The sequence below is a fragment of the Sander lucioperca genome, chromosome 22, assembly GCF_008315115.2.
Source record: "Sander lucioperca isolate FBNREF2018 chromosome 22, SLUC_FBN_1.2, whole genome shotgun sequence".
NCBI lineage: Eukaryota > Metazoa > Chordata > Actinopteri > Perciformes > Percidae > Sander > Sander lucioperca.
Window position 1 is genome coordinate 15,049,806 of NC_050194.1, and position 15,379 is coordinate 15,065,184.

Sequence of the window (15,379 nt, forward strand, 5' to 3'; positions counted from 1 at the left end):
TCGATGTCAATAAACACAAACACTCTCGGTCAGTGATACAGCCTTCATAAATAACAATGAACCTCGGAGTAAGCACCATTATCTGTCAAACCATGACAGATAATAGTTTGAATTATCTGTCATGGTTAAAAAAAACTAAAGAAACGCCTGCAACCCCATTTGGTAAGAGTGTGTTTCTGCTGGGAGTTTCAGAGGAGATGATTTCAGTTTGCTGTCCCGGATAAAATGAGTCAAGCTAACAACAATTTTGACTAACGCTACATTAATTTCTAGTACCAGACGAACCCAAATGCAAAAACATTACTATAAGCTTAGCTAATGTTGAGTGACTTCGGGGTTTGGGAACCACTGACACCTATTTAAGCAACTTCACAAACAAACCGCACTCACGACCAAAAAGACTCGTGCAACGCAACCCATGAAAAGGTGTCTAAACGTGTATTGACGTGACAGTTTGAGGATGTGGTGACACAAACTTACCGACCAATGTTGTCAAATCCAGTTAGAACTAATGTAAACTTCGCATACTACTGACTACTTCAACACATGTTCTGCTAACTCTTGGTAGATGTCTCACTTCACAACTCTCGAGACAGTTGATGCAGCAGCTCGCGCTGCGGTGGGAAACCGCTTTCTCGGATACCTTCAGGTGCTCCTCGGAATATTGTACTCCAAATTCAAAAATCAAGAATCAAAGGTCTTTTGGTTATGTCAAATGGGCCCGAACCCAACTACTATTTTGCCGACTGTAGGACTCATGGGACAGACATTTTGTTTAGATACTTTTGCTCTTTTTTAGAATTAAAGTATAGTTATGTAAACATAGGCTATCTGATAGATGTAATAGTTCCAGGTATAGCTAACATGTCAGTCCAACTGCTGGGAAAACTTTGCAAATAGGACAAGATGTATGTGATGTTATATATAAATAGTAAAGCAACGAATGCCACAGATTTTTATTTTGCAGGCTGGTAGCTCAGTAACAATCGGAGGACAGTGTATAATGTTAGGTTACACCGGTTACACACTGCCCTCCAACCTGGCAAAATGGGACCCCTAAAGCCCTAGATTCATCAATTGTTTTTAAATAACTTGATTACTTGCTAATGTGTTTCCAGAATGTGCACCACTAACATACAATATTTACTAAGGTGTGTTCTGCATTATTACCTAATCTCGTGCCTGTCTCGTAGAGGGGCACTGTGTAGTTTTAAGACCTTAATTAGCCTATATTGTAGTTTATATTGTGTTTATGTGGTGCATATTGCTCAATTTAGTAGCACAAATTATCTGACAATCAGAAAAACTCTAAGACCAGATAGTGGTATTCCAGCAGAGAAGAATTAGTTGGCAGTGCTGCTTCCATTTATAATATGCTGTGTGCACTGCACTGGATGGGAACTTGGAGGCAGATATGCAATGCACAGATGGTATGTCACTCATGTCACCTATAGGCTATAGGCCTATAGGGTAAGTCACTGTTACTTCAGTGTTTGATTTATGTAGTAAATGCAAGATATAATGTATTTAATCGTGCTCCTGTCATGAGTGTTTTATATAGGGGTGAGGGAAAAAATTGATACAGCATAGTATCGCGATATTTTCCTTGGCAATACTGGATCGATACACAGACGCCAAGTATCGATCTATTATTATATATGTGTTGGTCAGTTTGTCTGCTTGACAATCCCATTTTGCAGCAATGAAAGTGAAGTGAGATGAACAAACAGATAATTTTTAGCCTGGGTAAACCCTGACGAACTTACGGCAAATTTGAGATTTGCTCTGCAAGTCAGTCTGGCGAAGAGCTCATTCAAACCCATTTCCAATGTCCCCAAAATCCAGGCACCAATCACAACCGCTGAGACGGGCTTTACGCGATGACGATAGCACAGCGACGGCGAGCAGCTTTTTGTTTACATTCAACATGACGGCTACCGAAGCGCAGCGTCACCCGGATCGTTGTTCTGATTGGTTGAAGGACTATCCAATGCGCCCAGAGGCATTTGAGTGGCGTCCGTTGGTGACGCCCCTTTGGAAATTAACTGTCAATGAACCTTTCCCAGACCCACTCTCAGTTACAACTGAGAAGGGTCTGGTGTCAACCAGGCTAGATCATTTTATCTTTTTAGATAAAACAGATGTTGACAAAGTTTCCTTTTGGGGACATACAGTATTTTGAAATTGGGAAAAAATTGAAGTTGGGAAAAAAAGGTTATAAATTGCAATATATCGCAGAAGATTGCAATATGTTTAAAATCGCAATAATATCGTATCGTGACATACGTATCGTAATGATATCGTATCGTGAGGCCTCTGGTGTTTCCCACCCCCTTTTTTTATATGAGCCAAATAGTAAAATATCCAACAGCACGTGAATGCAGCATCTTCTCTCCCAGTAGCTAACTGAGCTGCGGACAGGAGAACAATAACTGCGGCTCTGTGTGTGTGTGTGTGTGTGTGTGTGTGTGTGTGTGTGTGTGTGTGTGTGTGTGTGTGTGTGTGTGTGTGTGTGTGTGTGTGTGTGTGTGTGTGTGTGTGTGTGTGTGTCACCACATTGGAATGTCTGGCAACAATTTCGCACCATATAGTCGTGCAGCATGTCCTATACATCGTTCAAAAAAAGTGTTTTATAGCATTTCACCACATAGCACATAGGCCTACATTAAGTAAGTTAATGCGTCCAATATTTTATCGACCTCTTATGTCCGCCTCTATTTGGTTTAAGCCATCACATAAATAAATTGGCTAATGACTAGGCTACTTGACAAAATATCTGCTTCCAGTGCAGGGTTACACCACATGAGAGACACCTCGTTTCATCCATCAGGTGCCGTGCTTGGACCGTCTGGCTCTGGCCCATAATCTGCCCATCTACAACAGATGCCTTACCTCAGCCGAAACAGCCAGATTTCTATCTGGGACAATTGTAATAATTGGTTAAATTTGTTTGGCAAAGGCAGGTTTCGCGCATCAAATCCATTGCATGTGGTTTCATTGCTTTCCTGGTAGCACGATTGCTTTGTTATTATTATTATTCTGATAAGTGAAAAGAAAGTAATTGCAGTTGTGCAGTTGTTCCGCCTCTGGACTCACCGCTGCCCCGCCCCCGAGACAGCGAAAGCACGTGCTTAAGAGAGATGCCCTTTTCTACTTTACAGCCTATAACTGCATTTATTTAAACTTGGAAAATGAGGGATTATTTTCCAATTCTCTCCCGCTCCACTGATGGAAAGTATTTTGCCATCCGTCAGGAATGTGCAACCCTTCCATTCCTACAACTCTCCTCCACCCAGGAGCGTGCAAACCTTTGGGAATCCCCAGCTCCCTGATAAAAAAGAGGGGAGGGTGTGGTTGTTTTTATTAATGTCCCAGCATATCTTTATTTTAGCCACACCATAACATCTGATGTGACTTTAGACATTCCAAAATCATTACTTTGTAAACAAGAAGAAAAAAAAGAGTATATAAGAAAGGGAGAGACTGGAGAACTTGCCCTGCTTACCTTTTTATAAGTTTTAGAAATGGTCCAATGTCAGCAAATAATGCAAGATAACACACCTACAGGCCAATCTGAAAAATACATGGCATGTGTGAGTGAGAGAGTATTGACAAGCAAAGTAAATATGATGTAGTGATAACACTGAATCTTGTCAGATATCTTGTACACACACCTTTGACAGTTTGACTCTTACAGGCTTTAATGTTTGCTTCTCTTATTTTTCTGTTTCATTCTTAAAAGCCTATCTTTTATTTATATAAAAAGTTAATAACAATTTAAATTACTCTGAAACCTGAATAAACACATCTTGTTCATTAAGTTTGAGTTGACAAAACCAATATCTTACACTATAACAACTATTACAGTTTCAGATGAAGTTGTATTCAAGAGCAAACTCCTTGTTTTTGTGGATCCTGCCCTCTGCTGTCAGTAAAGGTTCATTCCATGTGCAGAACATCCAATGCAATAATTAAATTACTGATAATAATAGTAGGCTCTATTGATCATAGCAGATGCACCATCACTACTACGACTACCTATAATACATATAATCCAAAAAAATACATCCTACTATAATCCTTGGAGTAGGTTATTTGTAGCCTATATGACTCTTATCAATATGGGTATAGTGTATGTTTTGCGCTTTAGAGAAATTGATGTGGATTGCATGTTGAAATTGAGAACACAGAAGAAATAAAAGTAGTAGTAGTAGTAGTAGTAGTGATAAAGCTTTAGGCGGAAGATTAAAAAAAAACTAGCTTTCTTTTTTTTTCAAGACATCTTTAGCATCAAATTAGTCCTAATTCTCCCTACAACAAAGAGCTACTCTGTTCTAGTTCAGCCTCTTCACACTTCACTTAGCTCAGCGCTCAGCTGAAGAATTACCCTGCAACCGAGCCTAGATCCAGAGTAAGGTTTATGACACTGTCTGTATGCTGTTAGCCCTTTATGTAAGGTACAAGCCTTTGTTTTGCTAAATATAAGTTATATTGGGACACAATGAAACGCAACCATTCTGCATGAATACACGATGCCTCACAACTGTGTACAAACAAAGGGGAAATATACAAAGGTGTAATGTTCAAAGAGACAAAGAAACCTGCATGCACGCGTACACACAATGACTACAATCCACTCAGCCAGATACTATTCTGAGCACCCCTGTCAACAGCTACCTGACTCAGTGGTTTGTGCCATTGTCACCTATCGAGTCTTTAGCAGAGCTAGGGTAAGGCCATGGGCTTTGGGACAATGATGCAAGTACAGACAATGCCTCTACACAGTTTGGGTCTGTTCCACAAGTTTCAGTCATGTTTGAAAGATATAGTGACGTATGAAAAAGAAACCTGCATGCAGAAGTTTGACAGCAGAGAAATAACCTTCCCTCAGGAGACAAGTCAAGACCACAAGCAATAAGAGTTATACATTCATATAGAATTTATTATGAAATCATAGTATACTAAATATAATCAATCACTATGCAGAAATATATACATCTTACAGAATGTCAATGTAATACATTACAGAAACAGTAAAATAAATACTATTAAAGCATAGTGTAAAAACCCTAAACATTGCTTCTTCTGTAAGGCTTATAGGTCCTGAAACAAATGTTTATCTAACCATTTGAGAGAAATACAACACATTGTGCTTACACTACCAGCATTTAAGTCAAACTAATATACTGAGAGGTAAAAATCGTAAAATCAGCTTCTGAACATCTGAAGTGACCATGACAGCCTACTGTACTACGAACAAAGATTAAAAATGTCACAATGCCTTTAAATAAAGTATGATACTGGGGTCACATGTGATAGGCCGATTTTATTCTATTTCACACTTTGATGTTACTGTTCATCAGTTGAAAGATTAATTATTTCCCAGGGGTTGTTGTAAAATGAACCCAAATTAATCATTTAACTATATTCTCCCTACAACTAACTGGTAGGATCAAAGTTTTATTTGTTATTAATAACTGATATTGGTAATTAAATACCATACCAGTTCTAATCATAATAACCACAGCAAATTAAATGGGAATAAAAATCAAATAAGCTCTAATAGGAGATTGCTTTTCTCCAGCATGGAAAGGTCTCTGATATCACACTGTGCCACCCCCTATAGTACCATTGTAAAGCTAAATTAAATTAAATGAAATATTCCTCTTGGAATCTGTGTGTGATTTCTTAAAGTAGAGAATTAACGAAACAAACATACATTACTGTCATAGGAAGAGTCACATACGACTATGCAGCTGGGCACAGTGGTCTTGTGTACCACAACCTTTTAGTGGAAGGACAAGACCCAATATTGCTTTTTAGCACAATATCTTTTTGCTCTAAAAATATATATTATATTATGAGCTCAAGAGCTTAAGACTATTTTTCTTATTTCTCAGCCAGGTACTGTACATCTAACCTACTTATGGATGACCATAAGGTGACTTAAGACATCCTCTACCTGGCACAAGAATCACAGATTCACCGAGGCAATCACAAAAACAAGGATGCTCAAGTGTAAAACCTCAGCATCACCTTTTTAGTTTAGTGACAAAGTGGGACTGTTGCTACTATTCAACTGAGTGATGCATGGTATGTTTGAATTGAACAACCTGCACTGTTTTGATGTAGTTTCATCTCTCATCTTTCCTCTCTAGGAAGAGGAAGTTATCATCTAGCAACCCGTGTGTGCAGCTGTTTGGATGCTCACTTTATTTGTTGAATTACAGTGGCAGCCGGTTACTGTCACTTTTTCTACTCTATAGCAAAGACAAAGTGCAAACAACACCGCTCTTTGAGCATCATGGAATATAAATATATTTTGAGACTGTTGAGAGCACTAATTCAATGCTTTAAGATGACAGTAAATACTAGCCAACATGATAAGAGTTGACTCCTCCTGAGATGAAGAAATGTGTGCAGCCTTCAGTGTGGGGATAGCGGCCATGCCTTAGGTGCCTCATTAAAAATGCTGTTAGGCTTTATCTTTGAAAAAAAATCATTAGTTATTGGGTCGACTTTTTTTCCAGAAGCACCCTACTTCATATTCACATCACACCTGGGAGCTGGCCAGGTGTGATTGCTGGTTACTGAGCAGCTCCACTAAGGGAAGCTGGAGGTTAAAGTTCCCTACTTAAGGCACTTCAAAGATATTGTTAAGAAATTAGTCACTATTATCTTATAATCTTGTACTATATTAGATGGGATAGAGATGACAGAAGCAAAATAAAATCAAAAATCACGGAGGAATAAATTCTTCATGGATTGGATTCAGGTGTAATTCATATTTGGGCATTATAAGCCATTATAAGCAAGAGATCCCTGAGTAAATTGTACAGCTGTTTCTAGTTTAAAATTGTAACCAAATTTGGGATTTTATTTTCATCTTTTATATATATTTTTTGTTGACTCAAATATCTGTGATGTTTTTCTAATAAACATGTATCTAAGTGCTAATACAGCTTATTTGGTTTGCATTACATTTCCTTTTTTTATTGACAGGGTGGTCCTAGCTGCATTGTCAGCACCACAAATATAATGAGCATTTTTTGCAGATACTCATTCAATAGCGCCTAGTGCATACCACAATAAAAATTAAATATGGAGTATACTATTTTTCAGTATAATATTATTGCCAAGTTTTGTAACACAGTATGGATGGTCCCAATGCAATAAACCTCTCTCTTTGGCTATTGTATTCAGGTTAAAGCAAATGTATAAAACTGCTTTATTATGATGAAATAAAATGTTCAGTCCCATTTATGTTGTACACATTTTTAACTCTCCAATGAGGTTAAACCTTCTCACAGGTTTACGCAAGAGTAACAAGTAAACTACAGAATTAAGAACATATGATAGGGAAAAAAAGATAGTGATACCCAAGTATTCTATGTTGCTTCTCCTTCTCAGCTCTTGCGAGAGCTGCTGTACCACTTCTGGAGTGCTACTCCACTAGTGCTCGCCACGACGCACAGCGCCCCTCCGAGGCTCCACATGGTCGGTGCACGGTTGAGGAAAATGAATTGGAAGATGAACGCCAGCACCACATCGATAGTCCTCATCAGAGCCACAGGTCCAGCCTTCTCAATCTGGAGGGCCTTTGTGAGGAAGCTCTGGCCGGCGATACCCAGGACAGCAATCAGCATCAGCAGCCAGCGATCACGGCCACAGTATGGGATTTTCCACTCCCCCAGGACGGATACTGTGATGATGCACTCGATGAAACCGATGACAGCGTAGTACCAGACAGAGAGGTAGTAATGGACGCTCTTCCCCATCTTGCGAAGGACAACAAATGTAAAAGCAGCCCCAATAGCTCCTATGATTAAAAAAAAATAATAAGAGACTGAATGAATAGAGCCATTAGAAGAATAATTAAAATTAATAAAACAATAAGAAAGACATATGAGACTTAAAGGACAAATAACATATACTTTCAAATTCACTGCTTCATGGCTCCATACCTGAAATATTTGAGTTAATTAACTTAAACTTGTCAATTTGAGTTTCTTTACTCCTGGATTGCCTATTTCTCTGATATGTTCTGCCATGCCTGAGATTTTTTACTCAAGCACTCAACTTGGAATTTAGATTATAAAAAGAACTGCTCCATTTTTCTCTATCCTATTTTGGGGGCCAAAGTTCAACTTAGTTGCACTTAGAAAACATGGAAAATCAGGGGAATGAACTCTGCCATGGCGCAGCTGCAGAAGAGATCACAGATGGCGCTCTATTCGAAATAACAGCCTTTCTCTGTGAAATGTTTCACTTGTGCATTGTGTGTGAAAGGCGGGTTATTCACGAAGGATTGTGAGATTAATCATCAGTTGCACTGTGATGTAAAGAAGTTACTTAGGACTGTAGAAGTAAAAGAAAACCTTGCAACAAAGTGAAGCTTCTAAATCATTGGTCGATCTTCATTTGGGACCCATTTTGAGACACTTGGTAAGCGCAAAAGAAAATTGTTGTTTGCGGGTTGGAAGCTTGTTGGACAATTTTACCACGACCGAGAGGAGACCCCTCAGAGTATAACCATGACTAATTGAAAAGACTGTACCTCCCAGCTGATGTGCTGATGCGGGGGACATAGCTAGTTGCCATGGTAATCCTGACTGACAGATGGGCAAGGAGTCTGAACAGATTTGCCAACATCATACTTCTTCCTGAATGATTCTACCTACTTATTATGGTCAAACAAACATTACTGGTATGAAACTGTGTTCGTTAATAATCGTATCACCTGCAAAGGCAGCAATAGTCCCCTTAATGTGGTTAGCATAGTTGCCCTCAATGCCACGCCGATGGTCGCCAAAGAGAAATGGCGGTCGGGCGATGAGGAGGACGCCAGTGATGGTAAAAACAGTGAAGACACAGTCCCAGATTGTACATCTCTCCTTCAGGAAGATCCAGGCCAGCAGGGAGGTAAAGACTGGATTACTGAAAGAGAGAGAGAGTACGAGAGAGAGAGAGATTGATAGAGGTGAGAACATTTGGGAAAAGTAATACATGTATGGGTACATTTAAATAAATACATCATACAGGGAAGATGAGAGATGAGGTATTCCAGATCTTGAATGAATTACTGAGAGATATGAGAGGGAGAGATAATCATGTAAGGAGTAAGGAAAATGTTGGAAAGTAGGAAAGAACGAGAGGCAGATTTATGAAAAAGGTGACAGGCGTACAATTCAGGGAAGATAGGATCTATTTGTAGTATTTAGGGCTGGGCGATATGGAGAAAATCAAATATCACGATATTTTTGACCAAACACCTCGATATTGATACCGCAACGATATTGTAATGTTGACTATCGGTGCTTTCACAAAGTATTTACACAATGAGATTTTTGATAAATAATCATCAGTAATGTGGATATAATGACTAAGTGGGTAAAGGCAAATAATAGAACAGTTACAACAGTCTGGTAAGTTCAGAAAATGAAATCACTTTACTGTAATGCAGCCTTTAAAACCAGGAAAAGACAACACTTATGCCATATTACGATATCCAAATCTAAAATCTAAGACGGTATCTAGTCTCATATCACTATATCGATATAATATCGATATATCGCCCAGCTCTAGTAGTATTAGTAAAAAATTCCACTAATTCACAATTAATTAAGTTCCTACCTGAACATGATGACTGTGGCGTCGGCTAGCGGCATCTGCTGAACAGCATAGAAGAGCAGGATCATGGCATTGGAGCCAATGAAACCCCGAAGCACCAAATAGATGCGTTTGTCTCTGGGACCAAGGAAACCTGTCCTGGAGGAGCAGAGATATGAAGATGATGGATGAATGAATGACTGGATGGATGGATAGATGGATGGATGGATGATGAGACTGACTGACAGAGGAAGTAATACACAGAATTTTTGAATTTTTAGTGAGCAGAGAGATGACAAATGACTGGATGGCTGGATAGACAGACGGGTAAGTAATGTGGAGATGACAGTGATAGATGGACAGACGAACGGATTGGAGAAGGAGAGTTGGTTATGTAGACAACGTATGGATGGGTGGATAGATGGATGAATAGGTAAATGAATGAATAAAAGTACTGGCGGCAGTCTTTGGGAATTAAGTTAATCTTTGATTCTTGGGGTCACAATGTGATTCTAAAGTGAACTGGTTTCCTATCCATCCATGCAAAGAAGTGACTCATAATAAGCAAGTGGAATAAATGGACAGAGAGTAAAATTAATGATTGTTAGACGCTATCTTCTTTCCCGTCATAAAATTTAAATTACTTGTGTTTTTTTATTTAGTTTGCTGGAGGGCACGTTATTGTATACATTGTGACATAATAGTTTCACATGGATTGTTTTAAACATTATAAAAAATATATATATTTACACTACTAAGATTGTGCCTCTGGTGCAAAGGAGCCTGGGAGAAATACTGGACACCATCTTTAAAACATGCAAAGTATTTAATTTCACTGCACATAAGTTACAATATGTTATTATTGATCAGTACACTTATAAATAGAAAGGTTGATCATTTATAAGATTTAGTTTTGTGAGTATATTAAAAGCATACAACTTCATGTGTTGAGCATTGATGCCTTAGAGGCATGAACACAAATGTAGGAATCCCCCTAGAAAATTGCTGGCAGGGATATGAATACCTCGCTGCTGAGCTTAAGCACCTAAGCTAATCACAACATATAAATTGGTGGTTTGAAATAAAGACTGTTTGGGAGTAAATGCATGTGTAAATCTTACACCTGGGATTGACGTTTTACTGTCTAACCGTGGAAATCTAAATGTTTGCTTACTTGTGGTAGATGAGTAAGGGCATAGTAAAGAGCATCTGGAAGAAGCAGCGTATGGCGCTGATCTCAATGGCGTGGACCCCCTCGATGGTTTTCACCAAGAGTGCAATGGTGGAGAAGAAAACTGTGGACAGGAAAGCATAGAACAAACCAAGACCTGGACATCTGTTTGGTTTCTCTGTGTCTGAAAGAATTAGAAAAAAAGGAGCGAGTCAAAGAACAGGGAGTTAAGGTGGGGGAGCAGATATGTATGAGGGATGAGGGAGAGAGAAAGGGGGCCTAAATGGGAATCACTGTTCCACATTTCATTTAAAAAAATATTGCTTATTATATCGTGCTTATGTTGATACAGTAATGGCACGATGGAGCAGTGAAGTTGAAAATATGTTATTGAACTCCATGTGGCCTGGGTACAAAATTCAGATCTGCAAAAGACAGTGGTGTAGTGTTTGCAAACCCTGCCTGTGGAACAATAAACTGATATGCTTATGGAGATTACATTCCAACCTGAGGTCACTCAGACATCTTTCTTTGTATTTGTCCACAATGTGTAGTCTACTTACGGTTTTACTTATCATATACAGTATTTGTTTTCTTAACCTTGCACTAAGCCAAAGACATCTATTTTTTATTCTTAGTTCCACTCTTGTGGAGACAGGCTCGGACATACACGCCGCTGTGGACTTGTCAATCTCGCAAGTGGTTTCAAGAAAGTGGCTGCATGTGTCTGACAATGCACAGAACATTAACCGGTACAAGCCTACAGCTGTCCGCGGACACGGAGTGCGAAAAGTGTGTCAGAGGCTCCCAGACGGTGAACTGAGACACCTGCTTGTCGGTCAACGATTAATGATTGGTTATTTAATTTCATTGTGCTTTCTTTTGGAAGGCTGGCTGCCAAAAATCGCCACCTACTAGCTAATTAATTAGCCTGAGGTAAACGATAGCTATCAGTAAACAGAAGTGACGTGGTGGCTGGTGTTTGGTGTGTGCGCCTGTTTGTTTGTGTGTGTGTGTGTGTGTGTGTGTGTGTGTGTGTCGGACCGCCCCCGCGAAGCTCCGACCTGCAGACAGCAGAGGAGCAGAAGAAAGTAGCTGCACCTTCGCCAAAATGAAGACTGAAAAACAGAACTATTTTGGTACAAACATTTACTCGCCATGTGGCAGATAGCCACATAAATATAGATAGATATAATTTATTAATTATATATTATAAACTTAGCACAAAAAGTAAGGACATTTGTTTGGTAGATTATTTCTCTGTGGTAACAATGCTTTTTGGCAATACATCTTATACTGTTGGAAAGCTCCATTTGTAAGGAACATGCATTTGTGGGATGAGCAGCAGAGCTGAGTATGTGGGTTGCGCCCATGAAAAATTTGCCAAATCTTCTCTGCCAGTGCCAAACAGCTTTTTCTGCCATTGACTCGTTTGGTGTTTGGTGGATTGAATGATTGAAGTTTGAAGAAACAAGACATATTGCTGATTTAACAATTTATTAATTTCATAAACAGGAGCCTCAGTAGCGTGTGGAAGAACCATACACAGCCACAATAGCCTGGCACCTCCTCCTCATGCTGGTCACCAGTCTGGTCACACACTGCTGTGGGATGGCATCCCATTAATCAGCATTTGTCGCAAGTCAGCCAATGTGATTGTGTTGGTCACTCTGGCACAAACAGCACGCCCAAGCTGATGAAGTGTTCAATGGGGTTGAGGTCAGGACTGCTGGCAGGCCATTCCATCCTCTCCACTCCCACATTCTGGAGGTAGTCTCTGATAAACCCCGCCCTGTGGGGGCGAGCGTTGTCATCTTGGAGGATAGAGTTCGGTCCCAGACTGTGGAGATATGGGATTGCCACTGGTTGCAGAATCTCATCTCTATATCTCTCTGCATTGAGATATCCTCCAATGATGACAAGCCTCGTTTTTCCAGTGAGGGAGATGCCGCCCCACACCATCACACTGCCTCCACCAAAAGGTGTTACTCTATCTGTGCAGCAATCAGCATAGCGTTCTCCGCGTCTTTGTCTCCACACTTTGACCCTACGATCCAACTGCCGTAGGCAGAATCATCCAATCCACCAAACATCAAATGAGTCAATGGCAGAATAAGCTGTTTGGCATTGGCAGAGAAGATTTTTAATGGGCGCAACCCACATACTCAGCGCTGCTGCTCATCCCACAAATGCATGTTCCTTACAAATGGGGCACCTTTTGAAAGGGAACTACACAGGCTTTCCAATGGTATAAGATGTATTGCCAAAAAGCATTGTTACCACAGAGAAATAATCTACCAAACACAAATTTCCTTACTTTTTGTGCTAAGTTTATATATGTTTAATAAATAATTGTTAAATGTAGTACAGAGTCTGTAGTCTATCGCACAAACACTCGACGAATGCTGCAAACATTTGACAGCCAGTACGAACTACCTGGGAGAACATACGTGTCACAAACGGCAATTCCAGAACAGTACAACAGTGTGAAAGACGACATACTGAAGGAGATCAAAGACATATTGTGGATATTTAAAATGTCTTCCAGTTCCAGTGTTAAATATTCTTTAGAAATAAAAGTTTATTGATCTTTGAAAAGGTGTACCTGCATTATTATGCCATTATCATTATATTGGATGAAAATGGTCTCAGAACGACAATATTATTGTTTATCGCAATCATTTCTGGGACAATTTATCGTCCAGCAGAATTTGTCATCTGACAGGCCTAGTGTTACATTCATTTTTTTTTATTACAAGTAGCTTGAAATCAATAGAATTCTGTAATACATTATATCATAATATAATCACTTCACTGAACATCTGTAAACAATATAATGAATTACTGTCCAAATAATTGCTGTCTAAAATACTATCTTTTGGCGTGAGAATACTTATACCTTACTCAGTCAAGTGTGTCATTTATCACCACCTACCACAAAAGGTACACAAAGGGAAATGGACATCCAGGGACATTGGGTGCATTTCTCACTTCCTTGTAAACTTCCAAAGAAAGCCAAATCATCGTTCTTCCTCAATTCACAGGTGTAACTTGTCTAACTTGGTTTTCAAGTTACACAGGGGAAAAAACCTACTATACTATAACACCTTTTTTGTTGATCGGCACTTACTTATGAAACTAGAGTGTGAGCAAAATATATTCAGATCACCATTGTCTCCATATAGGGATGGAAAACAAGGTCTTTTTTTTCTTCTTTCAACTGTGATGTACTAAAAGCCGTATGGTGGCCCTGGTACTATACGTAAGTGCACAGTCATCTCTTCTCTTTAAGTTTCAAGTTTATGTCATGTATATAGCCCTTTAAAAGCAAAGAAGCTTGCACCAAAGTGCTTCACAAAGACAAAAAACACACGTACACCAGCATAAACACATAGCTGTGCATATATACCTAGATGTGGTGGAAATATAAGAAGATTTACATAGAAACAAGTTGAAACACAATTGAAAGCCAGAGAATAAAAATACGTATTAAGGATGATGCAAATTTTAGGGTGGCTTACAGCAAATGTGCATCATATTAGTTATTATTAGGCATAACACATAAATTAAGGGTATTCGTTGTCCGTTTATTCTGAAATAATAAACGACCATAATAAAAATGATATCTGGTATATAACTCACTATTGAGGCACACTACTGTGACGTAAACCATTATTACGTCATTTGTGTCAGCCCTAAAGAAAAAAAAACGTTTATTTAAAAAAATGTGTGAAGTGACTGTGCTTTCCCAACTAGCTAGCTATATTCCTGCTAATATTGGCTGTTAGCCTCCACGTGACGTGATATCAGCACTAATTATACTGATACATGACGTTAAACGTTGTATAACGTAAGGCTACGGACGCAGTAAGCCATTGGTTCTCTCGCTGCTTAACACTGTATTTCTGCATTTTCTTCCCATCAGAAACAAAATTCACTAACATGTTGTTTGAAGATGGAGACACATATCACTTCGATTCCGTTAAACAAAACTAGCTGAGTGCGTGCTCTCTTCTACCTTCATGTGCGCTTCCGTCTCGGGATGCGAGCCTGCTTCTGACGCAAAACGCCGGCGGGCAAAGCGTTTTCTTTTCGCTGCCTTCCAGAGAATTGTCGCTTCCTCTCGCTCCCTCAGCATCATCATCGTAATCACACGACACATGGCAGTTACTTTGCAAGTGAATCCTCGCTGCTGTCCGTTCATCATCGCCACTCTCGTCGCCGCTGTTTGTGTCATCATGGCTGTCAACTTTGTGAAACACTACACTAACGCCGTCCTCTATGGACAAAGCCCGCTCGTGTGTACTGTGGTTACAGTCGCCCATGGTAAGATGTGACGGCTGGGCGGCAGCATGCCTTGGACAGAATGCTGTCCGCTTTCTTCGGTGCCCTGAGTGAGTGAAAAGATAAGGTTAATGACTAACCTTGATGGCAGGATACTAGGTTACTTTACCCACAGGGGGGCAGAACTGAACCTAACCGAAACCAACAACTCTGCTAGACAACTATGAGATTACCTAACGTTTACGCCCATAACAGAGGGAGGCAGTGGAGATTTGAACCAACCAAAACTCATTTTACACACGTCTTTATGAAAAA

The 15,379-nt window shown here is 39.6% G+C and overlaps 2 protein-coding genes across 11 annotated transcripts in view; both read right to left on the bottom strand.

The window, feature by feature from the left end:
* Positions 1-618, bottom strand: part of plce1 (phospholipase C, epsilon 1) — an 86,546-nt gene extending 85,928 nt beyond the window's left edge. For all 10 annotated transcript variants that reach the window (XM_031315513.2, XM_031315512.2, XM_031315511.2 and 7 more), the window contains exon 1: positions 481-618. The gene's annotated coding sequence lies outside the window, so the exon portion shown is untranslated. The remainder of the gene's footprint in view (positions 1-480) is intronic.
* A 4,841-nt stretch (positions 619-5,459) lies between these two features.
* Positions 5,460-15,299, bottom strand: slc35g1 (solute carrier family 35 member G1). The gene is made up of 5 exons (XM_031315518.2): positions 14,799-15,299; positions 10,784-10,964; positions 9,634-9,768; positions 8,741-8,937; positions 5,460-7,819 (listed from the first exon to the last, which is right to left on the bottom strand). Exons 1-5 carry the CDS (start codon positions 15,103-15,105, stop codon positions 7,407-7,409), a joined length of 1,233 nt encoding a protein of 410 aa, XP_031171378.1. The 5' UTR covers positions 15,106-15,299; the 3' UTR covers positions 5,460-7,406.
* Between the last annotated feature and the right edge of the window lie 80 nt (positions 15,300-15,379).

Excerpts from the sequence above, each read along its gene's own strand:
- slc35g1 (XM_031315518.2), bottom strand. The coding sequence starts at position 15,105 with ATGGGCGACTGTAACCACAGTACACACGAGCGGGCTTTGTCCATAGAG. Across the intron at positions 8,938-9,633 it reads GCCACAGTCATCATGTTCAG|TAATCCAGTCTTTACCTCCC; the intron begins GTAGGAACTTAA and ends TCTCTCTTTCAG. Across the intron at positions 7,820-8,740 it reads GACTATTGCTGCCTTTGCAG|GAGCTATTGGGGCTGCTTTT; the intron begins GTGATACGATTA and ends TTTTAATCATAG.